General features: G+C 33.4%; 3 protein-coding genes across 5 annotated transcripts; 1 reads left to right on the forward strand and 2 right to left on the reverse strand.

Annotated features, from left to right (window-relative positions):
* Positions 1–869: 869 nt before the first annotated feature.
* Positions 870–8,483, forward strand: LOC109810888 (beta-adaptin-like protein C). The gene is made up of 15 exons (XM_020374490.3): positions 870–1,080; positions 2,197–2,394; positions 2,753–2,866; positions 3,014–3,264; positions 3,475–3,610; positions 3,715–3,894; positions 4,018–4,110; positions 4,521–4,732; positions 4,844–4,907; positions 4,994–5,173; positions 6,013–6,105; positions 6,425–6,822; positions 7,222–7,411; positions 7,489–7,692; positions 7,894–8,483. The coding sequence occupies exons 1-15, from the start codon at positions 994–996 to the stop codon at positions 8,191–8,193; spliced, it is 2,700 nt and encodes an 899-aa protein (XP_020230079.1). The 5' UTR covers positions 870–993; the 3' UTR covers positions 8,194–8,483.
* Positions 8,484–10,004: 1,521 nt separating this feature from the next.
* LOC109810976 (uncharacterized) lies at positions 10,005–15,833 on the reverse strand. Of its 3 annotated transcripts, XM_020374594.3 has the most exons (11): positions 14,548–15,830; positions 14,037–14,276; positions 13,474–13,603; positions 13,218–13,370; positions 12,836–13,080; positions 12,619–12,688; positions 12,135–12,341; positions 11,749–11,984; positions 11,343–11,421; positions 11,135–11,272; positions 10,005–10,795 (listed from the first exon to the last, which is right to left on the reverse strand). In XM_020374594.3, exons 1-11 carry the CDS (start codon positions 15,498–15,500, stop codon positions 10,658–10,660), a joined length of 2,589 nt encoding a protein of 862 aa, XP_020230183.1. In that variant the 5' UTR covers positions 15,501–15,830; the 3' UTR covers positions 10,005–10,657. The 3 variants fall into 3 exon arrangements, 2 of the variants coding, with proteins under 2 accessions (XP_020230183.1, XP_082922913.1); XR_003805242.2 differs by lacking the exon at positions 10,005–10,795 and having other exon boundaries at positions 11,202–11,272; positions 11,343–11,434; positions 14,548–15,833; XM_083066787.1 differs by lacking the exon at positions 10,005–10,795 and having other exon boundaries at positions 11,139–11,434; positions 14,548–15,833.
* A 4,288-nt stretch (positions 15,834–20,121) lies between these two features.
* On the reverse strand, positions 20,122–25,593 carry LOC109810889 (CCCH-type zinc fingerfamily protein with RNA-binding domain-containing protein). Its single transcript, XM_020374491.3, has 9 exons — positions 24,434–25,593; positions 24,155–24,328; positions 22,410–22,589; positions 22,235–22,332; positions 21,314–21,568; positions 21,080–21,230; positions 20,722–20,916; positions 20,559–20,616; positions 20,122–20,452 (listed from the first exon to the last, which is right to left on the reverse strand). The coding sequence occupies exons 1-7, from the start codon at positions 25,306–25,308 to the stop codon at positions 20,739–20,741; spliced, it is 1,911 nt and encodes a 636-aa protein (XP_020230080.1). The 5' UTR covers positions 25,309–25,593; the 3' UTR covers positions 20,122–20,452; positions 20,559–20,616; positions 20,722–20,738.
* Positions 25,594–26,962: the final 1,369 nt, after the last annotated feature.

Consider the following 26,962-nt stretch of genomic DNA (forward strand, 5'->3'; position numbering starts at 1 on the left):
TAAATTTAGGTCAATTTAATTTTTTAAAATTAGTTTTTGACTAATCCAATATTTAAATTTTGTTTCATCCGATTCACTTATACGAAAACTATTAATGCAATTCAAGTTTAAATCAAATGTGTTATAAATATGATGAAAAATAATTAAAAAAAAATTAATTTCATATTATTTTTTAGTTGTTCACGAAATATATATTTTTACATAATTTTTACTTTATTTATAGTTATTTTGAATTAAAAAATTAATTACATTTCACAATTTTCACATAAATAAATTTAATATCATAAATTTCATATTTTGAATTAGTTAAAAATTAATTCAAACTTATGTTATAAAATAAAAAAAATAATTATTATTTTAAAAGATTAGGTTGATTCAAATATAAAAGATAAATAATAAAAAAAAACTAATAATTAAATGATAAAATTAAATTAAAAAATAAAATAAAATAAAAGATAAAAAAGTGTTAAAAAATAAATTGATAATCTTTCTCCCATTAAGACACTAGGAAAAAATGAGTTCTAACTATTACACACGCATAAATCAGTATCGTGGGTGAGATTTAATACTTATTCGAGAAGGAATTAAATTAATATTAAATGGAAACAAATTTTTGAATGAATCAAATTTTCAAACACACTTTGAAAAAATTGAGAATAATAGGTCAAATCATTCATTCGGACATTTGTCTTAATTCACGTTAAATTTATATTAAGTCAGGCTTCTTTTTGAAATAAATTAAGCTAAATTTAGATTATAGTTAGAAAGTAGGTAATTTTAGAAGAGTTTTCACTAATTGTTAAAAAATCTCATATTATTATATTAAAAAAGTAAAATTATAAGTGTGTGTGACTGTGATTATTGAAAGTTAAAAGGAAAAAAGAGGGTGCGACGACGCCGTTCTGTTCTCCTTCCCCGGTCAAGTCATAGGCAAAGCACGAGGTGTTGTTCTGTTCAGAATTAGGAATTGAGAAGCGAAAGGGAAAATCGAAGATGAGTAGGAACGATTCAAAGTACTTCTCCACCACCAAGAAAGGTGAAATCCCTGAGCTCAAAGAAGAGCTCAATTCTCAGTACAAGGTGCGCTTCCCTTTTCTTCCCTTTCTGGATCTGATCTGATTCTTTTTGTTCCATCTTCCTGCTCCTCATCCCTCCCCATGCAATTTCGCTTTCTCACATCGTTGATCCACTAATCACTCACTTCATTCGTATCTTCACTCGCTGATCTGCGCAACTCATTGCTATGTTCTATGTTCCTGTCTATTTTATATATATATATATATAATTTTCCTTGGAGAAGTCTACGGGATTCGTTGGCATTTGAAATTTAGGATACGAATGTATAATATAGGGATTTTGAATGTAGAGAAATCTGAAGAAGAAAAGAAAGACGTGAATTTTCGTATTTTTGTTTTTTTTTTTTGGAATTTGCTAGTTAGTTTATGTGGCTACTTGGTGCGAAATTGGAATTGGATTAGGCGGGTTCAGTATTTCTCAACCATCCCCTGCCTCTAGTAACGGGACTACTCTTCGTTATGACTTATCTCGATTCTCGAGTCTATTTGGATGCAGGCTTAGAAGAGATTTTCAGACTTCAGAGTTTCTATACTGAAAATAAAGAGTTTTTTCCTGTTGAGAAACTCTTATAAAGCTCCTTTAAGCTTGTGTCCAATAAGACTCTCACTCTACATATTTGCTGGGATTTCTATAGGTCTTTTTTGCACACGCCCAAGCCAGCTAAGGCAAAATTCTACCTATTTTTGGTAGTTGGTGCTACTGCTACCTCAACTTTTTCTCTAGTTCATTCATTCATTATTCTATCCTTTTTTTTTTTAAATTATTTTATATCCTCTCGTTTAATACAGCCTTCTTACCTTTGCTGCATTGATCTTGTTCTCTTCTCATATTTAATTTTCCCTCTTGTTTATCCAGTTCAAACATCTGAACAGTTAAAATGCCTCCTACGATGCAATTTGGATATAATGTTACATCTGTGTATTTGTAATATTTTATTTCTTCTATTTAACACTGATTATATGGTGATGATGACTGTCTCACCATTTTAATTTGTTGTGTGTGTTTTCGTGGACCTCTTTGCCTTTCTTGTTAGCCCCTCTTTTATTGACGTACTGGATATAATAGATTCTGGAAAGTATGTGAAGTGTGAAAGTTATATTTTTCTTCTGTGTCTTGTAGGACAAAAGAAAAGATGCTGTCAAGAAGGTTATTGCTGCAATGACTGTAGGGAAGGATGTCTCATCATTGTTCACTGACGTGGTGAATTGCATGCAAACGGAAAATTTGGAGCTAAAAAAGCTAGTCTACTTATATCTGATAAATTACGCAAAGAGCCAGCCTGATCTAGCAATACTTGCCGTGAATACATTTGTGAAGGTAAAAACTGGAATGACTGTGCTCTTTCCTTATGTAGCCTTGTTTATTAGTTATATATTTATCCTTTGCTATCATTTATTTCTTTCCTTTTTGGATTTTCTTGACTATATGTCCATTTTCCCCTCTTCATCATGTAATGCCAAATTTTTATTATCTCACTTTATGAAATTCATCCCAAATTCATAAACACTGGTTGAGGGTGTTGATTTACCGTGGGAGATGTTTATCAGAAAACGTGGCTTATTATTATAATTGTACACTTGAATTGAATATTTTGATGTTACTTTCACTGATAGAAGTTAATCTGAAGTTGTAATGATGCATTTATGTCTCCTTTCATCTTATAAAATGCCGACAGGATTCACAAGATCCAAATCCTTTGATCCGTGCCTTAGCTGTACGGACAATGGGCTGCATTCGTGTTGATAAAATTACAGAATATCTGTGTGATCCCCTTCAAAGATGCCTAAAGGTACTTACACGGCACTGTTACAATTTACATATATGATATATCTATTATTAAATTCGAAATTACTCTGGCTGAAAATAATGCCAAAGTTTCTATTTTCTTTCTCCCCCATTTTTAAGTCTTATTTGTATATGATATATATTTTGACAGGATGATGATCCATATGTTCGTAAGACAGCAGCCATTTGTGTTGCCAAACTTTATGACATAAATGCTGAGTTAGTTGAGGACAGGGGTTTTTTGGAATCGCTCAAGGACTTGATATCTGATAATAATCCTATGGTTGTAGCTAATGCTGTGGCAGCACTTGCAGAAATTCAGGAAAACTCTAGTAGACCGATCTTTGAGATCACCAGTCACACACTGTCGAAGCTCCTTACTGCTTTAAATGAATGTACAGAGTAAGTTTGTTGTATATCTGCTAACATAATAAAAACTGGAAGCAATTTTGAATTCAGTTTTAACACAACTCCTCTCCCTTTATGATTGATTGTGCAATTTATTGGTTATTATTTTATTAGAGTATTTGACATCTTGGTTTTTCTTCATACATCTATGATCAGATATTGGTTCATTAACCTAACGACACTTGCTTTTGTTTCATGTGCTAGGTGGGGTCAAGTTTTCATATTGGATGCTCTGTCTAGATACAAGGCAGCTGATGCCCGCGAGGCTGAAAACATAGTAGAAAGAGTTACTCCACGCTTACAGCATGCCAACTGTGCAGTTGTTCTATCAGCTGTTAAGGTGATTTTTTTTTCTTTTTATCCTGTGTTACCTTGTGTCTTTGCTGATGCTTTGGAGATAACATATTTCTTGGTTTACTAACCACTATTTATAATGACTTTTAGATGATCCTTCTGCAAATGGAGCTTATCACGAGTACTGATGTGGTTCGGAATCTTTGCAAAAAGATGGCCCCTCCTCTTGTGACATTACTCTCTGCAGAACCTGAGATACAATATGTAGCACTGCGCAATATCAATCTTATAGTACAAAGAAGACCAACAATTCTTGCTCATGAAATTAAGGTATTGATTTTAATATTATCTTGTGAACTTGTTAGTGTCACAACACCCTTGGGCATTAGTGAAGAACTTGTCTATTACACTGAAGAGAATGGAATGCTTACGGAGTGCATATTCTTTCTGCAGGTGTTCTTTTGCAAGTACAATGATCCCATCTATGTGAAAATGGAAAAGTTAGAAATTATGATAAAACTTGCTTCAGATCGAAATATAGACCAGGTATTGTTTGCATAATACTAGTGTCAGTTCTTATTTTTCTTCCCATCCCCATTTTTTACATGGTCGGAATTGATTTATGTTGTTGTAGTGAGCACTTCACATGTTTCTTACGTAAGGTTTGGTAATCAGTTACGCTTTCACATGGATGAGACTGGAAATTTGTGCCATCAAACAGTTTTATACTTTATGTTTTGGATGATACCCTATCCTTGTAGTTTCTCTATCCTTGCCAACAGAATATCTTATTTTATTGAAAAGAAAATTGTCCTGTGACTTGTCACATTGATGAGATTCTCATATCTTTCATGCATTTGGTGCATTGCCGTGTTACCATTTAGTTGAGCCAATTTTGCTGAACATCTTGTAAAACTCAGTTTGTTTTTAATTTTTTTTCATTGTAATATCTGCAGGTTTTGTTGGAATTTAAGGAGTACGCTACTGAAGTTGATGTGGATTTTGTAAGAAAGGCTGTTCGAGCAATTGGTCGTTGTGCCATCAAATTAGAGAGAGCAGCTGAACGATGCATTAGTGTTTTGCTTGAGTTGATCAAGATAAAAGTAAATTACGTGGTTCAAGAGGCAATCATTGTCATCAAAGATATATTTAGAAGATATCCCAACACGTAATATTATGACATTTTTATTATCTACATTTAACTTTTGGGGAAGATAGCACAGTCAGAGATTACTATCACACCTTGAAAATTTGATGGAGTCTCTGTTCTACTCTGCAGATATGAGTCCATAATTGCAACACTTTGTGAGAGCTTAGACACCTTGGATGAGCCAGAAGCCAAGGTACAAGTTTGTCTGTGTGCCTTTATAATTGTCATTATGCACTGGCATATATGCTTATGCATTCATCTCTTTTCCTGTGTGGATAGGCATCAATGATCTGGATAATTGGTGAATATGCGGAAAGAATCGACAATGCTGATGAACTTCTCGAGAGTTTCTTGGAAAGTTTCCCTGAAGAACCTGCACAAGTCCAACTACAATTGCTGACTGCTACTGTCAAACTTTTCCTTAAGAAGCCAACTGAAGGCCCACAACAGATGATTCAGGTCTTTCTTCAAAATGCTTGTTATTCATATAGATATGGTTAACATGCCACTATGCGACATGTTTTGATATTTCAAGTTGGACAATTTGCATAATAAGTATGCAAATTTGTTCTTCCCTCTTTTATTGATTCGTAAATATGCACATTTTTTAATTTTAATATCAATTGTCAGATATAATTGATGATTGTGTATTTTCCTTGCCTTTCGCAACTTTTATTATTTTGTTCACATGTATCTGTGTTGTTGTAGTTTTATTCTGTAAATGTTTAGGGATGGGTAACTTATCTTCAATTTCTATACTAGTTTTTTAATCTCTTTTTCAGATCCCATAGTAGCTTAATATATTGGCAAATTACCCCCCTTATAATGACTTGAGCTAGCCTTTCTACTTGAGTGATCTTTTGGATTTGATTTTGGCCCAATTCGTATTAATTATAATATGGTATTAGAGCCTAGGTAAGAAGGGGGGGCCGGGTGTCAAGATCCCATTGACGGAGTATACTGGTAAAGTACCCCCCCCTTAGACTTGGATCCTCTCCCTTGAGCTAGCTTTTTGGGTTGAGTTACACCCAGTATATTATGAATTTGAATATCCTTGAAAAGAAAAATCCTTGTGCTTTGAAGAATGCATATTTGAGATTATGTCCAGAAAATTTCCTAAAATTATTGGAATCAAATTTAGAAGACAACAAATCTGTCGGTCTATTTTTAGTTGTCTTGTTAAGACTAAAAAATCCTCCCTTTTTTATTGTCCCATTTTTTTTTCCAGTTGAACTTTTTAATCAGGTATGATCATCAGACTTGCATGCTAAGTTTCACTTAATTGCTCATCTTTACAGGTTGTTTTGAACAATGCCACTGTGGAGACTGATAATCCTGATTTGAGAGATCGTGCATACATATATTGGCGTCTTCTTTCAACTGATCCTGAGGTTTTATTTCTTGAACTTGAGTCTGATCTCTTTTGTTTGCAATGATATATACATGGGGTCAATAGTTGAGCTGCATATCTAACTAAAGGTTGGATAATCACCAAAACGGTTAACTATTTACAGAAGACTGCTTAATTTGTCCTATCATTCTGTGCAAAATACTAGTATACATTTAGGGTGGACCTTTTGGCCATGAATTGGTGGTTTGGATCTAATCACATGGAAATAATAGGTGTTCTACATTTATTATTATTTTTTTTTAATTTCTTTGGATCAGTATGGAGCAGTACATTTAATGTATCTATTCTGTTTTCCTCAGGCTGCTAAGGATGTAGTGTTAGCTGAGAAGCCTGTGATAACTGATGATTCAAACCAACTTGAACCTTCTCTACTTGATGAGCTTCTTGCCAACATTGCTACACTATCTTCTGTTTATCACAAGCCTCCAGATGCTTTTGTAACTCGTGTACACTCTTCAGCTCAGAGAACTGAAGACGAGGACTATCCTGAAGGAAGTGAATCAGGGTTTCCTGAGTCACCAGCAAATCCTGCTAATGGTCTTGCATCACCACCTACTGCCAGGCAATCAGCATCTACATCTGCAACAGGTGCACCAGCCACACCTCCATCTGTTGCACCTGTGCCAGATTTACTTGGTGATCTGATGAACATGGATAATTCTATTGTTCCCGTTGATCAGCCAGCTACTCCTACTGGGTGAGTGCCATCTGGGGTCATTAACATATTTTTGTGCAATAGTGTTATCTTTTTTTTTTTTTTTTTTTTTTTTACAAGTATTACATATATTTTGTTGCAAGATTGGCAGAATGTTACTTTTGTATAGAAATTGTATGAGTTTAATTTCTATGCATGTCAGTTTGAAAATGTTTACATTGTCAACCAATTGGAAATCATAGTAGGTATATGACTATTAAGGTGGTTATTGTGAAAGTCAACCAAGTTAACATACACGTCAATTTTTGGGTGGATGACAGTCAGTATACTGCATAGTCTATTTTCAATTAGTGATAAACTGTGTTATTCTGATATATTAAATATTAAAATATTCTCTGCTTGTGAAATCAAGCGTAATTAGATCTTATGCTTTGGTTGCAGGCCTCCATTACCTATTTTACTACCTGCTTCAACTGGTCAGGGTTTACAAATTAGTGCACAACTGACTAGACAAGATGGTCAAATATTTTATAGTTTGTTGTTTGAGAACAACACCCAAGTTCCACTTGATGGTTTCATGATTCAATTTAACAAGAACACATTTGGTCTGGCAGCTGCCGGACCCCTGCAGGTTTGTTATTGTATATATGGCTTTTATTTTGATATTTCTGTCAACATAGGTTCTTATAGATTATTCCTTTTGTTCAGGTTCCTCAGGTTCAACCTGGAACTTCAGCTAGGACACTCCTCCCAATGGTTATGTTTCAGAATATGTCGCAAGGTCCACCTAGCTCACTTTTACAGGTTGCTGTGAAAAACAGTCAACAGCCTGTGTGGTATTTCAATGATAAAATCTCTGTACATGTATTTTTTACCGAGGATGGTAGAATGGAACGTTCCAGTTTTCTAGAGGTATATCTTTTTCCCATTTGTTTGATTCTTTGACGTATAACTGCAATAGGTTTTCTTTTATAGTTTCATGGGCTTAGTCAGTTTAGTTATCTATGTTACATAGAAGGCCATGTCCATTGTGAAACCTTAACACAAATAAATCTGTCAGTTCTCTTATTAATAACTTAAAAATGGAGAAACTGATTATTAACTTCACTGCAGACATGGAGGTCCCTTCCTGATTCAAACGAGGTTTCGAAGGACTTCCCAGCCATTTTGATCGGCAGTGCAGATGCAACACTAGAACGACTGGCTGCGTCAAACACGTTCTTTATTGCAAAGCGCAAGAATGCAAACCAGGACGTGTTTTACTTTTCAGCTAAACTCCCTAGAGGGATACCATTACTAATTGAACTTACCACAGTGATTGGAAACCCTGGCGTCAAATGTGCAATCAAGACTCCAAGCCCTGAAATGTCACCACTTTTCTTTGAAGCCATTGAGACTCTTCTCATGGGTTAACGAGTTTTGAATTTTGTTTTTTTTCTTTTAATCATTGTTTATATATTGTATTGTTTTTTTTGGCATATTTGATAAATATCCTGGACAGATGTGTTATATTTGAAAAGAAAATTTTCCACTATGACTTTGTGTTGTCCCTGGCTGTATTTCACTACTGCTGTTTTTGCCGTTATTGGCATCATGGATGCAGTTGTGCTCTTGAGGACACATTTTGCCGATGTTCGACGGCTTGTAATATTGCGTTCTTTGTAAAGTGATTATATTGTGATGCTTTTAGTTTTTTCTATGAATTTCCACCTAAGATTTTTCATTGGAGATACAAGCAGTGAACAGGGGAGGGGGAGTGGCCGATGGTGAAAAAGCAAACCTCCTATCCTACACCATCACACTAATGTTTCACAGTTGACTCGTGGCAATAGAGCAATTTATTCCAGAGATTCTGGTTTTACGTAACAGTTTTATTAGCATCATTACTATTTCGTGCATTCTGTGAGTTTTTTTTAACCAAGCATCATGGCTGAACCTAAGAACATTCCACCAACATACTAAAACAATGGTGAAGGTTGCGGGAGTCGGGACACACATAAATAACCTAACACCAACTTGCTAAAACAATTATACAGGTGGTGAGACACATCAGTACACGCACAAATTACTTTAAATCAAATCGTTAGTCATCTAATTACCAAAATTAATTTAAGAGTTGCACGGCTAAACTCAAGATATTCAAGTTCAACCAACTTGCTGAAACTATAATGAAGGTGATGGTTTCGTTGCATTAGGTAAAAGCCGACTTACTTAAACTCGTGATTTCACTTCCAACTTGTAAAACTACAGCTTCTACATGCTACAAGTTAAGGGAGTCAATTTTTGATACTTTGTCTACAACTTTCCAACATATTCCCTAAGGTCTGAACATGAATCAATATACTATTTATTAATTCTTTATTATTTTCAATTCATTGAGATAGTAAGTGAAATGAAAGAGCTGCACAACATTTAAGGCAGCAATGGGTAGGGCCGTAGGGGGAAGGCTCACGTATGCGGCCTGCCCTCCTTTGGATCCATCTCTGGTCCCTTCCACAATACAAAATTTATAATATTATTTTTATAGATATTGGAAGAACATATTAAATCTTATATATCTATGACAACAAAATAGTAAAAATAAAAGTACCAAATAAATAATAAATAGAGCACACGAACCAAATTTAAAATATCTTATATATATATATATATATATATATATATATATATATATATATATATATATATATATATATATATATATATATATATATATATATATATATATATAAGGAGTTATAATTACACCTGTGTAACTTTTACTAAGTATTACACCGCTCAATAACTTTATATTAATTATGAATTTTGTAAATTCAACCGTTAGATTGAAAGTTCATATCATTTTATATGTATATAACAAATTTTGTTAAAATTGAACAACTTGAAAGTAATCAAAATGTTCATATTTTAGTGTATTTTGAAATAAGTATATTACATCAATTTTGTTTTATAAAAATGAAGTATTAAATCATCTTGGATTAATATAAAATTTTGTATATATGATCTAAGAGATATGAATTTTCAATCTAACGGTTGAATTTTTAAATTTTACAATTAATATAAAATTATTGAGTAATGTAATACTTAGTAAAAGTTACACCGGTGTAATTATAACCCTCCTCATATATATATATATATATATATATATATATATATAAATATATGGAAGAACATATTAACTCCTTTTTTTTTACACCAACACATTAAATACTTTAAATATATGATAACTCAATAATAAAAATAAGATTAATGTCAAATACATAATAAATAGAGCATGTTCAAATATATCTTGTAAAGAGAAAAAAAAAATCCTTATATTGTTTCTCTAATCCAGTCTCTTTCCAAACATCAATCCAATTGCAAGGTTTGAACTTAATTATGTAGTTCCAGAGCAAATGTAAATGTACTCTTTCTTTGCATATATGATAGATGATAGATCCAATCGGAAGCACATGTTCAGGTCATTAAATATTTCATGTGGTATTACACAATTTAATGTAATCTGTTTGTTTACACATCAACTTTCAGATAGTACAAGATCTTTACACACCTCAAAAACCAACCTTCCTTTTCATTTGCTTGTTGTCAGCCAAGAAGAAGAATAATGGTAAGGACTCGGTAGTAAAATAATAATAATAATAATCGAATGCAACCATTCGCATGCCAAAAGAAAAATTCTTCCAATATCCCAAAGAAATCCGAAGAACAGATCAACCGAACTTCTCCAATTGCAATGTCATTGGTCTCAAATCTGCCTCCATGTTGGTCTTAATCTCAAATGCGTAAGATAAACACACATCACCAAACTTGATCACATTCAATGAGTCAAACTGCAATCCAGATTCTAGCCATGGACAAAAATTCAACACACATTTTCTTATTGCCTACTTGACGGGCCAGCTTCATAATCTTTAAAAGATGAGGTACCAAATGGTCTCCAAATTTTAGCCGTGCTATTTCCGTGGCGTTTCTTTTGGGAATTTCTCATTTCTTCTTCAGAATCATACTGTGATCGCTGCGAGGAATCATGAAGATATAAATACTCTCAGAATATTTGTTACAGGAGGATGAAAACACACAGAATATCTTGAAGTCATGATACACTTGCAACAATTTATACAACATTATTTTTTGTGTCTATATCTCTCCATCATTAATAAATATAGATTATGTTTGGATTCACATCAATTTTAATTAGACGTGGATAAGTAGAAACAACGATTTATTGTTTTTGCATCAATTTTGATGTGATTAAGTAAATCATGGATGTGGAACCAAAATGCATGTAGTAAATGACTTGATGGAGAGAGATAGATAAAAAAAATTATGTTGTACAAGTATCATTTTCCAATACCTTGGCAGGGTCTGATAGGACTGCATATGCTTCTCCAATTATTTTGAAAAGCCTATCAGCATCTTTGCATACTTCTTCAACAATATCCTTCCATATCGGATCATCGCCACTGTCACTTCTTGCCAAAGATTGGGCAGCCTAAATAACATAAAAGTAGTTAAATGATTATTAATATATGAAGATTTAACAAAGAGGCCAATCAAACAACCTTGTCAGGGTGATGTCTTAGTGCGGCTTTGTGATAGGCCTTCTTGATTTCGGATGACGAAACAAAATGTTCAACTCCTCTGCCATTATAATCTGAATCAGCAGACGCCTCAAATGATTGATAATATTGTGGCATGAGTTAGCAACAGACAGGGTTCTCTAATAACAGCATGCTACTTTTGTCACACATGAAACACAGCTTGCACAAAGAGTGATGACAAATCCTAACATGAATTTTGTTTAGTCTGTTAACAAGAAAATTTTCAACATATTCCCTATACGCACAAAAGTTCTTGCACTTCCTTTCTGACCAATGGATGATTTTGAATCAATGGAGGATGGGGTTTATACTGGTTGAGATGTTAAGTAATGCTAAAGGAGTGCTAATTATTAGTAGAAGAGCTTACAAAATGAGGTACATATCAAGAGGGATCCCCTTTCTGTCTTCCTCCTCTAATTCCGAAAGCCAAATTTGGCTATGTTTCAAATCATTGGGATAATTGGTTGATCTATCAGATGTGCAATGGTGATTACTATTATCCTCATCCCCCTTAATGAGAAGAGAGACAACCCTCCTTATATCGCTGGCTGCTTGGTCATAATCTCTGATCATCTCATATAGAGTTGCACGCCTAGAAAGTGCCTGCAAGAGTATAAAATACATTATCCTCATATGATCATTTTAACAAACAAATTATTTAGTATCCTGTAAAAGATATACATTTGAAAAATGCTAAAAATGAAATAGTGCATAAAATGAGAAAGCAATATCATAAAAAATGACGAGAGAAACCTTCAAGTATCTTCCATCAAGAGCTATAGCCAAATTGCAATCTGCTATGGCATCAGTAATTTGACCTAATGCTTTATATGCAGCAGCACGATTACCAAAACAGACAGCTGAAAATGGGCGAGACTCCACATTACATGATAAAGCAGCTGTATAATGTTCAACAGCTTCCTCATGCCTTCCTGCCTGAAACGCTTCATTCCCTAAAGTCTACAGTTGAATACATTTTCATTAGTCCTAATACAAGAATTTTCATGTTACAGTAAAAGGACAGAGCGGATCACTACTGAAGAAAAGAGATTGGAAGACAATGTAGCTTATAAATGTTTTCTTGTGCCCTTTGACAAAAGAAAAAGTTGTGTACTTGTGTTACAGAAGAGAAGCAAAAAGTTCTATTATTAGTATCCTGACAGTTTCATAAAAAGATTGATGGTATGGTATACATAAAATCATCAGAAAGATATCATGGAACATGGTATAAGCTAACCTTATGATGCAAGTGCCCACGTACAGTGACAGCTAGTGGTATTAGTGACTCCAAAACCTTGCTTCCACTCCTGCAGTGCAGGGACATTATCAAAGCTGATGTCTATTTTATGAAAAGGGATCACCATGAAACATGTCCATCTTTTTATTATTTTTTCATTGTTCTTTTGAGGAGAGGACATAGGAGGATGAATATATCAGATGTTAATAATACTTACTTGTTTATGGCAGATACCTTTTCCTCTTGTTCCTCCAGCAAAGAAAGACCCTCTTCAAGCTTTCCTAGGTGAAAGTAGGATTTAAGCATCATTGAGCACCGCCAAAGCCTGAAATAGAAGCTTTTTGAAACCTGTGAATTATCCAGATCTTTCACGTTCCAATCAGCATCTAATGGATTAGAATTCTTCTCAGCAGAACCAAGGGTTTCAGCACACAGCTGAATTACTTCCTCATATCTACATAGCTGATATTTAAAGCAAAAGTTATCCAACACAGAGTCAACTTGAATAAAATACTTCACAAACTGCCTAATGCTGATTTTGACTGATTTTGACAAAGTTATAGTAAAATACCAGCATATACTATAAGACAAATACAGACCATATAAAGAGCCTCCGCCTTCATTTCAAGCAATTTTTCAGAGTATGAACTTATCATCAATGCCTCATTTATATGTTCCAATGCTCTCTCTGCATCAGCTGCTGTTCTTCTTTGCAAAAGTTCGTCAGAATGATTGATTAATTCCGATACTTTCTGCCATCCGTCAATGACACTTATCAGTTAAAGAGGAGAGAGGTGAAAAAGAAAAGCTAATGATCAAAGCCCCCAGAGTCAAAATAAATATAAACAGTCAAACCTGTGTCTTTTTCAAGAGATCAGAGGCTTCCACAACAATTTTTGGATCTACACAAATATCAGTTCCTGACTGCATGCATGTCTTGGAATACTTGGACGCGTCTCCAACTTCCCCCAAAGCAAGGAAACAACTTAAAAATAATGAAAAGAAAAGAACTGAGAGATACATCATCTAATTTACTAAATATTGAGCATTTTAGTTCACAAATAAATTGTGTTGAAACACACCAACGTAGTTTAGCCTTGGACAAATCAGCATAAAACAAAACACTTGCAAAATCAGCGATCCATTAAAAACTAAATAGAACATTTAATCCATGTCTTCAAGAAATTTTATGAAACTTTCCACTACAGCTAGATCATCTCCAACATTAAGGTTATAAAAACTAAAGCACATATGATCTACAATGGATTGGTTGGGATGCAAGGACTACGTGCAACAAAACACTGAATTTATTATGTTATATCCTTATTCTGCGTATTCTTTTGTCAAAGAACAAAATTAAGTCCATACAACTTAAATCACAATCGACAAAGATTAAAAGCAAAAAAATGGGACCTTACTTTGCAGCTCTAAGTCGCACCCTGAGGAAATTTGGATCAATTTCTGCAGCCAGCATACAATCTTCCACTGCATCTCTCATCCTACCAAGTGACATGCGTGTGGCAGCACGGTTGCTATAACACAGCATCAAAGTCCTACGACATCTCGGAGGTGCTTCTTCTTTAGAAACACAACTAACTCCTCGTGTGTAACAATCCTCAGCCACAGACAAATTCCCATTTTTATAGGCTTGGTTTCCTCTGTCATAAAACATATTCAGTACCGTGACTATTTTATCAAAATAAATGTAACTACATGAACTTTACTTTGTATCATGCAAGTCCCTTTTTCATGAGTGTTCACATTCACAATAAATACATAATGTGGTTTCTATTTTATAACAGATTGGAAGTCATTGTGATAGGCCAGGACATGAAATACAGTACAAGTACTACAAAAGTAAGTACATCATAACATAACCAAGTGATTGAAAATGTAGCAAGCAAACCAAAAATATATATATATACTAACTTGAGACGCCACTTTTCACAGGATTCCTCAGCCGCAATGGTTATAGCAGAAATGGAAGCAAGTTCCTTCTTTATCCCTTGCTCCTTATTCACTTCAGAACCCCTAGTCTTGGGAAGAGGAGCAGATACTGTGGCTTTCTGACCTTGGCCTGATGTGAAAAGAGAGGAAGTTCCAGATAATGGAGGACAAGTCACAGGTGATAATGAATTAGGACTGGAGTTGTAAGTATCATGACCATGATCAACTTTCACCCAATTTATCTTTTTAGGGTGGCGTTTGGGGCTAGATGATTGCACTTTAGCAGAAAATGTGAAGCCAAATCCACTCATATTTCTTGAACCTGAATCACCACAAACAAGATGGGACATGCTATCACCATTATTTGTTATGTCTAATTCATCATTGGCAGACTTGAAGCCTGCAGTTTCAGTTTCATCATTTGGACCATCATCATCATGATCACCACCATCACAATTAGTATTTTTACACTCTGAAGCTTCCTTTTTTGTCTCTCTGCCTACAACTTCACATTCATTCTTATTCAAGCCCTTATCAGTGGGTATGATGTTGCCAATGCCATCCACACTTAAACCAAATGACTCATTGGACGTCACATAATTTTTTTGCGACACGTCCATCTTTGCCTTCCAAATGAAATCATGTGGCTGGATGGGGGCAGAAAGCTTGAGTTTTGCTCTACTTTTGTTCATCCTAGTGTTGCCACCTTGTTCCTTCTTTGCACTGAATTTTAATTTATCATGAGCATCACCAAAGATATTAGTTTTGAGGGGTGGTGCCTTAAGCTCAAGGAATGATGGACCTGAATTGTGTTGTTTTGATGTGAAAACAAATCCATCATCTCTCTCGGGAACTCCACCATCTCTTTTTTCTTTACTTTCTTCAATTTTCAAGTTGATCATATCTTCCAATGCCAGATTGAGGCCTTTTTCCATTTCATCAACATTCAAAAAAGAGTTTTTTCATCCAAAAACCGTTTTTTTCTTTTTTTTGGCGATCACAATACAAATGGAGTTTAGCTTCCAAAATTTAAACGAATTTGAAACCTGGCGAATCGAAGGAGAGAGGATGGGGGCACACGGTGGCGGGGCAGTCGGAGCTCCGGCGAGGTGTGGAAAGGGAAGCGATGAAGTGATTAACGGTGGTCATTAGCCTTAATCAACAGTTTTGGTGACAATCATTCTCTGAAATATGTTATTACCATTTTGATAACCACCGTAACCGTAACGTCGAAGATGAAATGAGGAAAATGTAGAAGAAAATATGAATATCATTTTTAATGTCTGATTTATTAATCATGTTTGTCATATTACATGTTAGTATGTAAGAAAAAACATTATGTGAAAATTAAAAAATCAATATTAATTATGACATGTCACGAGAATTTTTTAAGATTTTTTTACGAAATTTTATCTAATTTATTTTTATTTATTATAATTATTTATAAATTAAATATTTGTATTTCAACATAAATTATCAATAAATAAAGTGATTTTATGTTAAAATATAAATTATTTATTATAAATATAAAATATAGTTTACATACTTAAAAATATATATTTATACAAATTTTACATATAAATTTATATATTTATATATATAATTTATTATAAATTTTAATTATATAATAAACATGATTACACGTTCAAATATTAGTATATTTAATGATAAAGAATAAAAATATTTTTCGTTATACAATTTTAAAGATTTTCTCATCAATTAAATTATTTTTGGTAATAACTAATTATAACATTGTTTTTATAAAAATGATAATAATAAACATATTATTTTAAAAAATGAATAATAGTTAAATATGTTTTGTAAAACTTTTGAAGAAATTATTATTTTAAAAATAATTAAATTAAAATAAAATTATGCACTAACTCTTAATCAAAATTTAATGATAACGAAAATGTTAGTTATGATTTTATTTTGTGCTCTTCAACATAATTTTTAGTGTGCAAGCACATTATGATTTTCAAAATTTATTGAAATCAGAAAATGTGGATCTTATTTTTATTTGTTAAGTATATTCGTGTTTCCATAAATTTTAACTAATAATAAAATATATTAAAAAAATCTGTTCTAAAGCATATTTTTAACGCTCGTCATTAATTATAATTAAATAAATGTTAAATAAACATGTACTCAGTTTGGAAGAAAATCTAGGCAAAAGCTTTTTCCAGATATACTTACTAGTTACATTTGGTGACAGATTAATAATAATACAGAAATAATTTTGCTTAGAAAAATGTTTGTTGCCCATGTATTTATATTGTTCGAGACAAATAATATTAATGTTGAATTAAAAAAGTATTAATAATAGCTTTTTATAATGTATGGTGCAGTTTAAAGAAGTGTTCCTGGAACAAAAGGGTACTTCCATGTTCCATCTTCACTTTCATTATATTATCACGTGTTTGTCGCCTTTTTAGGTTGCTTTTAAGTTTTTATGTCTTTACTTTTTCTTTTAGCTTTCTATTAGGCTTTTCTCGTAAATATGTTTTTATATTTTTCAGGTTAAAATCGAAACATTAGGCCCAATACCAGACCAAGAAAAAACATAGACATGGACCCATTATCACATAGTAATAATACAGATCATATTAGGTGTTATGTCAGTCAGAATTGAAAAACATAAATTTCAAAATTGGCTAAACAAAAATTACTAAAATAAAGTTGCCATGATATTTTTATATGTAACTTCAATTTCAGCAATTTTAAATGTTTCTTAGATGAGAAAGTTCAAACTTCGAATTTGAAACGCAAATTTCAGCTATTTATTTCGTTTGCACGATTACTGAAATAGCCTATGTTGCACCATTTTTGGCATGTCTGTTTTTTTTCCAATACAAATTGTTTTTCCTCTTGCATGTAAAGAGTATCAAATTTAGCTATATGTGTTTTCCAAAACATTTTGCATCATTAATTTGGATACTTTGCAATTAGAATGTCAAATGGCATGATTTTACTTTGCAATTAGTATTTCATTGCTTGCTTCCATTTTGATGCGGTCAAACTATGAAGGGCAACTTTCATTTTTGTTTAATGTAATGTTTCAACCTTTCATAAAGTGGAGATATTTAAACACAATCATATTTAATTTGATTTTTTAATAACCTGTATCCATCACTGCAGCTTTACTTCTAACATTGATGATTTGACCCTTCAAATGATTTTCTTTTGACATTGACAAAAAAATTAATTGAGTATAATTAGGTTAGGTGAAGATAGATATCCCATATTCAAATTCACTATCTTCAAATAAACAAACAAAAAAATCACTACCTATTTATTTATATATGAATATAAGTCATGCATCTCTCGTGAAATAAATTAAATAATTAATCTACAATGATTTTGTTTTGTTTCGCATTAACTACAGATAAAAAAATTTAATAAAATTTGTCATTTGACCACGCTTGTAAATAAAGTTTGTCGTGTTCTAGTTTTATCTTCATAGTTCATATAAACCTTTTTAGAAAACTTTAAGAGATCACATAACGAAAGTAATCTGAACACAAATGGCAGAAATATTTTTGGGCCATGATATGGAACACTTTCACATTTATTTGGGCCCTACATATGATTAAAGCCTCGCACAAACATAGTGAGGCACAAAGTTCAAAACTGAATGATTATAAATAACCACTACAGAAATATTTGAAATGTTGAAAGGTAACATGAGATTTTTTTCCCAAAGCATTCCATAAAAAATTGTGAAAAAAAAGGTTATTGGTGAAATATTGAACTTTTGGTGTATGACAACAACGCTAAAATTAGAACACATCATATCCTGCAAATTACTTAAACCTCTCATTAATGGCTTAAATGTTGAACTTTATTTGTTATAAGAATAATTTAATGATTATTTATGTTTATAACGTTTAGTTAGAAAAATGTAAATACTTAATAGCACTGTGCACAAATAATTTGCAATAGGAGTCACGCAAATAAGTAAATAAATAAACTGTGGAGAGAATTTCAATTCCTTAAATAGGTCTATCTGGCCAATGTTTTAAGTTGTGAATAGATAGGACAATATACCTTACTTAATGTAGGAAGAAAAAAAATGGTATAATAAGAGACATAACACTGTAAAGTTAAAAATAATAAAGTGTAAATGACAACCTAACAAATAGGAGTGTTAAAAAGTTCAAAATGAGTGAGTACATGTTCCCTCACATTTCTATATGTAGTTATGTTCGGTATTTGACTTGATTCGGATTAGTCAAAGTCTAATACAACTTTTGAATGCTGAAAAAATTGAATCTCTAAAAGTGTATCGAGTAGGTAGAAAATCATCCATTTCAAATTTGAATCTAAGAGTTTGTTTAGATATTTTTTTAAAAATATTTAAAAATTAAAAATAATTTTTTAAAAAAATTAAAACTAATTTATGTATGAATTAGAAATAAGATTATGAAAAATTAATAAAAATAAGTTTCTACAAATTAGAATATGTGTATAAATTAATTTTAATTTATAAAAAAAATTCTACTCTAAAAGTATCTGAGAGTAGTTTGCTCAAATTGACTCATTAATATTTTATGAATTTTACGATGTGACTTGTAAAGGAATCAAGATAAAAATCATCACTGGGGTGTAACTTTATAGAATCTAGTTTTTATGGGGGGTTTCCCTTTTCTTTGATGTACTGCACCATAAAAAAAAGAATCAAAATGATGATGATTAGGCCATTAAGCAGTAAAATAAGATTGAGGCCATGAAACAGTTGCAGAACCTTTTGAAAAGGCTGCAAGGCAAGGCAAAAACAAAATGAGCACTGCGTAGAAACTACCATAAATTAAGGGTATGCGAGGACAAACAGGCTCTGCCATTCATAAAACAGAAAGACTCAAAAACAAACATTTCAATGAGTTTGATGGTGAAAGGAGTGCAATGCCCTCTGTACAATTTTTTGTTCAATGTTGTCAGCACCATGTGACAGCACAGGTGAACCCCCTCTCTTTCTTCTCCCCACCTCACATGTGGGCCTTCCGTTCCGCATTACTAGACAAACTCTATTTGTTTCCACTTGCAACTTCTCTCTCTCTTTCTCCTTAGTTAATACTTTCATAACTCATCTACAATGAACCGGGACTATATTTATAGTATACTAACTCTATCAAAAGGTTAACTAACTGGCTATGTTCATTGCTACAAATATACATTCTTTTTCCTTATTATGGTTGGTTAGTGGAATAGAGCAACTCTTCTGATATTGTTCTAATTATGGTTAGTCTAAAAGGACAATCATATTTGATACACCAACTTTTAATCAAAAATGGCTTAAAATGAATTGTAACTTCTACTATGGTGTGACATTATTATCAACAAAGAATCATCGCTTATATGTTACATAGTGATAGATACACAATTGAATCAAATCAGATAATGGCCACTACTGGTCATTTTTTGAAAGCGACTAACAGCAGTTGTTATCTCTTGTACATGATTAGCTACGATTACTGGTAAATAAGTGATAAGTAATAATGAAAACTAATTTGCGGTCAGGTATCACTTGATAAAAAAGAACCTAGAAGCAGTAGAAAATAGCAACCAAATGGTAGACAAAGTTTTATACACTAAGCTAAAGTAAAACAATAGTACTTTGTTCTGCCTCAGTCTAGAGAAACATACACATCTATAGATGATTTATATGGAGGCAATGGGAGTACAACAATAAAGGAAAGGAGGAAAAGAAAAACTAGTCTTATAAGCTAATATGTCTGTCCAAGTATGCAACATGTATCGCCTGCTGTTAGTAGTATGTATTGATGATGGTGGTGACACCTCATTTGATTCTTCTCTAGAGGATCTAATCTTCTGATCTAGGTGTATTTGGCTATACATCTAGAAGATTCTTCTATAAGCTTCTATAAATCTGCAAAGAAACAAACCAGCAACAAAAGAAAAATCATTTCTGAGGTGATTTTTACTAGTAAAGAACAAACCATTTTTCCAAGAGACACAGGGAAAACAAAACTTACCCTAATAAAAATTATCCCCAGCTGGCCACTTCTATTCTTATTACCTACAATCCATAATCTTGAGACACAAAATGGAGCCACAGAAATGTGTAACTTGTCAGCAGAAGTCCATCCACATTTATTATGCAGGGAAGAGTGACATTCAGACAGCAATTAACAGTACCTTGAATTGCAAAGAAATTAACGGGAAGCCACATCGCTTGAAGTAGTTATAGGTTCTGGCTTGCTGTGAGAAGATGAGCTAGATGAAAATACAGCACTCTCATTGACCTCTGCCATTGTAGAGAAATCAGCATGATAATCTCCAGCTGCTTTTGTTGGTGAAGCGAAGAGATTATCAGGAAGGGCCTGCTCCACACTTCTCCAATGCAAAAAGAGCATGATGAAAGAACTCAACATCAGAAAATTTGAAATGAAATGATCATATCCTCGAAGAGGGAAAATTAAAATTGCAAACGCCGCCAAAATGCTGCACCATAGTACAATAGAAAGAAGATCTGAAACAAAGTCATTACCCATACCTATTACTAAGATCTACGCCTTCTTTATTTCCACTATCCTTCATATTCCCACTCTCAGAATCATCAATGTGAGCTGGATCAACTTCTATCTGAGGCTGCTGTTTCTCAGATGCAATACCTAAAGAATTGGAAGTGAAGCTGCCACCGTAGCCTGCCATTAAATATGATGATAATGTAAACTGTCTTAATCCTTTTCACTAGAACTATACCATATGCCACCTTCAATTGACTAACCTGTATTATCTCCTTTACTGCTATCAGAAGAAAGACCTGCATCATTAATATGATTATGAAGTTGATGGGGCAAGATCAAAGGAGTGCCAACAGAAAGACTGCGTTGGTGATGGTGAATGGGATTATTCTTGAAGTCTGGAAGCTGTAGATTCTTCAGCCTTCTTTCTTGAAGTTCAAGGACTTGCTGCAATTCAGCCTGCTCCTCAATTTTTCTTCTTAATAAAATATCATGGGGATTATACAACATCCTTGCCCCTGCATAAAACAAACGGTGAGAATAAAAAGAAACAAGCATGAGAGACTCCTTTGCAAGTATGTGCATCAACTTAAAATGTTCCGGAAAGTTTGGGGTATTCAAAGTAAAGGGATCGTATAAAGCAACTCTTTTAGTACACCCCTCTAAAAACCAAGTATAAAAATGTCTTAGAATTTGGACCTAGGACCTAACTTACAAAATTGGTTTGTAAGGTGAGAATTGACTAAGTCTCATAAGAATTGCATTGGTCATACCTCTGGACAATGTAGAATCTCAACACACCCTATCACGCTAAGCTCTGATCACATGTAAAATTTGGACTTAGGCATAACTCAATCCCACATAAACGACTTGTAAGGTGAGAACTACCCAATCCTTATAAAAACTGCACTGGTCATATCTCTAATCAATATGAGATCTCAATACACATATTCACACCTAGGACTAAACATCCCAAGCATAGACAAATAGGGAGACCCAATAACAGATCTATGATAGACCCTGGTACTATTTTAGAATTTGGATTAGAAAGCCTAACTCAAACCCACAAAACCAACTTGTTAGGTGAAGATTGTCCAAGCCTTAAAAGAACGACAGTGGCCATATGGCCCATATCTCTAGTTGATGCACGATCTCAACAATGCCAATATGAGAAATTTGATTACCAAGATGGAAATCATAAGGTTCTTTAGAACCAAACCCCGAGGGGCTTAAACACGGTGAAAGATCTCCTCTGTCTAATTGCTGTTGTTGATGTTGTCTCCTGCATAAATTATTCAGAATAGTATTAATTAAGGAATAGTAAGATATAAGCCAATTAAAAACATGATGCCCGCTTACTTGTCAGGAATTTTCCCCTTCTCCTTGTAGGGCTTGACAAGTACACGTGAATCACAAATAAAATGAGGATTTCCTTTGGATAATATGAGTCTCACGGTCTCTGGATACACAAAGGTAACAAACCCAAACATTCGCTTTTGCTGATATGGAATTCTCACATCTTGTACAGGCCCGAATTTGCTTCAAAGGAACAAAAGTAACTTTTCAATGAAATCCCTCAATTTGGATCTCAATGTATGTGTGCATCAATATGTAAAGACACTCTATAAGAACTTGCAAAAGTACAGCCACTACTGTGTTATATGTAATTGTATACATTAAATTATACGGCATGGTAAGGTCAATCATAGATCACAATTCCGATCATTACAATAAAGTTAGTTCTTACCTGGTAATACATATAAAATAATTTCCATTTACTTGCCATAAGGTCCACGCCATTACTAAGACACTTAATCTTAGTTAATAGAATATATCACTATTTTTAAGCTGCATCCTTCTGACCAGAATCAAACCCTACAGGTCACAAACAAGCCTCCATCCATCCTTTTCTATAATTAATGAACAACTATATCTTTCACACACAAAAAAGAAATTAAAAAATCCAGATGAAATCCTACATCTGCTTCCAAAATGTTGTCGTTTAGAACTTGGGATTGTGTACACCATCAGGTGGATATTATTCTGTAACCGCAAAATCATAATCAAGCAAATTAATTGTATAACTGCAAATCATGACAACAAATCTTTATATCAATGTCATGTTTATGAAAAGCACTTTTCAAGCTTTCTTTCAATCCCAGTTTGACACGTTACAATCATACCAATTATGAGATGTATTTCAAACATTAAAACTAAAATTTGAATTTAATCATTAAATAAAACAGGGTTACTTTATGTATGGCATCCTAACACGGACTACCCAACCAAAGAAGTAGATATATAGTTTCAAAAACACACACTAATTAGTAATTAGCATGTTCAAAACACTTTCATTTAGTAATGAGTTGGCCATTGATGTAGACTTTTCCTTTGATAAACCAATAGTCATTGGCAAGCTAAAGAACTGCACAACTATTTTGATTGGGACATGCACACACATCATAATGGTATGCATCATGACTCATGAGAAGTGATCACTATAAGCTATGAACTTCATTGTTTGCCAAGCTTCTTAACAAGAAAAACTAAATTATTTTGTTTTAAAGGGAAAACACATATTGAAGTGATACCTGAAAATATGGTATTAACCCAGTCTCCTCATGGGAGACATACATCATGCTCTTCAAAGTTTATCGCCTAAAAAAGACAAACTCTAAATGTTACACATAAAACATATGACTTGGAAGTGAAATTCTAAATTCAGTAACATCATGACGAATGATTACTGAGTTTAAACTGGGCACTCTAGATTGCTGAAGGGCCAGACCACAAAAGACTCCTAATCCCCAAGCACACTCAAATCAATCAAGCATCGCAAATTGCACGAACATTGCTCAAGCTAGGACTTAAAATCAATATCAGAGGCAATCAAAATCCATCTTCTTTGGGGCTTCAAACAAAAATCACACCAAGGAGCACAAGCAAAAATATTTAAGGTGTGTGCAGTGAAAATGCCGAAAAAAACTGGAAGAATTAATAGCAACAATTAAGTACTGACACATTACACATAAAAAGCTAGCCATGATAATGTCATATAACTTCACAATTTTCAATGGCATCGCATCCATGCAAACATATTTTACCTGAAGTACTCCGAAACATCTTCATCTTTGAATGTACTTTCAGCAGGAAAAGTCAAATAAATCTGTCGCGAAGCAGAGTTGGGTTTTTCCCCAGAAATCGCGGCTAGAAATTCATTCCTTTCTGGCCTATCCCAGGCAATGTTGTAGAGCTCTTCCCCCATCATGAATGCTGCCCTGAAAAGCAAAAGCAACACAAGAATGTACAACAGATAAAAATCACCCCTCACAGCTAGAAAGCTAAACAAAAATAAAGAGGTTTCCTTCCAAATTGTAATAAACCTTTGAGACTCCTGCACCAAGAACTCGTAGTACTTCTCTCTGGCTGCTGCAGAAGGTCCAGATGCTACTCTTTGAAGCTGTGAGGCCTTGAACCTAACAAAATCTTCCCGCGGCTCCATCCCCTCAAGCTTACTAGGAGAGCCAACAATGACATCTCCAGAATCATTGAAGGCTCCATGAAGAAACTTACAATTGGTGCCATTTTTACAAAATCCCCTGGCAAAGTAAAGGCACGGCTTGAATCCAAGTCCAGGACCGGTTTCTTCACACCCAAAACTAACATCGCTGGCGGAAAAGCTTCTTCTGTGCAAATGTGAGTCACCAGCGTGCCAATTTTGACCCCCAACACCCAATTCAAGGCGTGGATCGAGCAAATCTTCGTTCTTGGAAGAGTCATTAAGGAAGGGGAAGTACTCATTCACTTGGTGCTCGTCAACAAAATCACAATCACCGTTGACACGGGGCGAGGGGGCTCGGATGCTGTCGTAAGAGAGTAAAGGAGTGGACTTTGGACTAATGGGGTTGTTGTTTGGGAAGTTCCAGGCATGGGCGTGAGAGGAGGGTGAAGATGGGTTCCTGGTGAAGTCAAAACCATTTCTTGAAAACGGGTTGGAGGAGGTTGCAGCGAGTCTTGCTATGGGGTTAAGAGGAGAAGGGGGGAGAGAAGGGGAAGAAGGGGTAGAGAGTGTGAGTCCCAAGTGGCTCTTAACCCTCATAACAAGATTGTGGAGCACAGAGTCAGCGCTGCACGCCAACCGAATTAGTTCAGACTCTTCAAGATTCATGAGAAGGTACCCCATGATTTTTGAAGCGTTTTCAGGATCAAAATTTTTTATTTTGGAGAGGACCACATTAGTGGCTTCGAAAGAACCCATGAAAGATGAAATCTTGGAGGGAGAAATGGCAGAGCCAGAGGGGGTGGTGGTGGTGAAGTTTGTTACCTTAGCAGTAGGAGTAGCAGTAGGTTTTGGAGACTAAGCATACATTGGTTCAACACTCACTCTACTCACTCACACTCACACTCACACTCACACTCTCACTCTCTCTTTCTCTTTCTCTCTCTGTAATCTCTCTCCTATCTTCGGAGACCGAGAGCGGTAGATTTCTCAGATCCACAACAAGATGGATGGATAATCGTCAACACCATAAGTTACAATATGCTCCCAGGTTTTCTTAAAAAAGGAAAAACAAAATAACGCTTTCAATTTTTTATTTAAAAAATTATTTGTAACCATATAAATATATAAAACAAAAGAGATTTCACAGCATATAATCGGTCATTTTTTTCACAAAAATTATTCCTCAATTCAAGAGTCGATGATCAAAAAAATATATAGAATGTTTTACAAAATATAGAAATGTAATTTAATTCTTTTAAACGGTTTTATGTATATTAAATTAATTTAAGTATAATACCTTTTCTATATAGAAAGAAAGGGAAAAAATAAAGAAAATTTCCATTTAACGGTAATTTATTTAACTCAAATGCGTACACCAGAAAAAAAAAAACAAACAAACAAACAGCTTTAGTCAAATTTTTAAGAAATTTTGAAAAAATAGTTACTTTTTAAAAAAATAAATATTTCCGACATAAACTCAAATATCTTGTGATTTCTTTTAACTTGTTACGACTTGAAAATAATCAAATAATAAATAATTTTTTTTAAAAGACTCAATCTTATCATCTAAAAATACAACTGATTAATATTCAAAATAAATTAACAGTATAATTAAACGCTGCAATACAAAGATTTTTAATTTATTGTTCCAAATTTTAGTTTTTCAATTTTATCAGATTCAATTGTTTATAAGTTTTTTATGGTTGCATTTTTAATGGAAGACTTAAATTTTCAAATATAAAACAATTTAATTACGTGTCAACACCAATAAATTAGTTACGAGATAGTCAGAATTTAAAAGTTGTTTTAGATATAAGCTACATCCTACCATTCATGTAATCGCTAAACATGTCATCGTACTAAAATAATGCTAAAGTCTGTTACCATTATAACTCACCTTTTGTTTTTAGTTACATTAATTTTTTTTTTTCTAGTTCCTATTCATTAGGGTGGAGTGATAGCCAACGTATTAGCTACTACTACACATATGCTATCTCTTTAATATTATCAATGATTATTCCGTCAAATAAAATCAATGATTGTAGGGTAATTGTTTGCATTTAAGACAAACTTTAATTTCATAACACAAATTATGTTTATCACATTTTAATTCAGATATAATTTGATATTAAAAAGCTTTTTTTGGGCTGAAATTCAAAGGTTATATACTCTTCTTCTACTACTACTACTATTATTATTATTATTATTATTATTATTATTCCAAAGACACTACTTACTAGTATTTTTTTACATAAAATAGTAAGCATGGGTTAACACCTCCAAGATTATCAAATAAGGAGTCAAAAGTGACCAATTTAATCTAACACTTCATCTCTCAAACTCACCTATAAAGACCCCCCAAAAATATTTTACCTGACATTAAAAAAATTTCTTAAATATGTTCACCATC

This window comes from Cajanus cajan, chromosome 11 (assembly GCF_000230855.2).
Source record: "Cajanus cajan strain Asha chromosome 11, NIPB_CcT2T_4, whole genome shotgun sequence".
Lineage (NCBI taxonomy): Eukaryota > Viridiplantae > Streptophyta > Magnoliopsida > Fabales > Fabaceae > Cajanus > Cajanus cajan.

What these genes read in the sequence shown, in the direction of transcription:
- LOC109810888 (XM_020374490.3), top strand. Translation starts at nt 994, where the DNA reads ATGAGTAGGAACGATTCAAAGTACTTCTCCACCACCAAGAAAGGTGAA. An exon ending in GCTTTAAATGAATGTACAGA is followed by an intron (nt 3,265 to 3,474) that starts GTAAGTTTGTTG and finishes TTCATGTGCTAG; the next exon opens with GTGGGGTCAAGTTTTCATAT. An exon ending in TTCTTTCAACTGATCCTGAG is followed by an intron (nt 6,106 to 6,424) that starts GTTTTATTTCTT and finishes TGTTTTCCTCAG; the next exon opens with GCTGCTAAGGATGTAGTGTT.
- LOC109810889 (XM_020374491.3), bottom strand. Translation starts at nt 25,308, where the DNA reads ATGGGTTCTTTCGAAGCCACTAATGTGGTCCTCTCCAAAATAAAAAAT. An exon ending in AAGGGGAAAATTCCTGACAA is followed by an intron (nt 22,333 to 22,409) that starts GTAAGCGGGCAT and finishes TAATTTATGCAG; the next exon opens with GAGACAACATCAACAACAGC. An exon ending in CAGTAAAGGAGATAATACAG is followed by an intron (nt 21,231 to 21,313) that starts GTTAGTCAATTG and finishes ATTTAATGGCAG; the next exon opens with GCTACGGTGGCAGCTTCACT.
- LOC109810976 (XM_020374594.3), bottom strand. Translation starts at nt 15,500, where the DNA reads ATGGAAAAAGGCCTCAATCTGGCATTGGAAGATATGATCAACTTGAAA. An exon ending in TGTGAAAAGTGGCGTCTCAA is followed by an intron (nt 14,277 to 14,547) that starts GTTAGTATATAT and finishes GTTTTATGACAG; the next exon opens with AGGAAACCAAGCCTATAAAA. An exon ending in TCCTATCAGACCCTGCCAAG is followed by an intron (nt 10,796 to 11,134) that starts GTATTGGAAAAT and finishes GATTCCTCGCAG; the next exon opens with CGATCACAGTATGATTCTGA.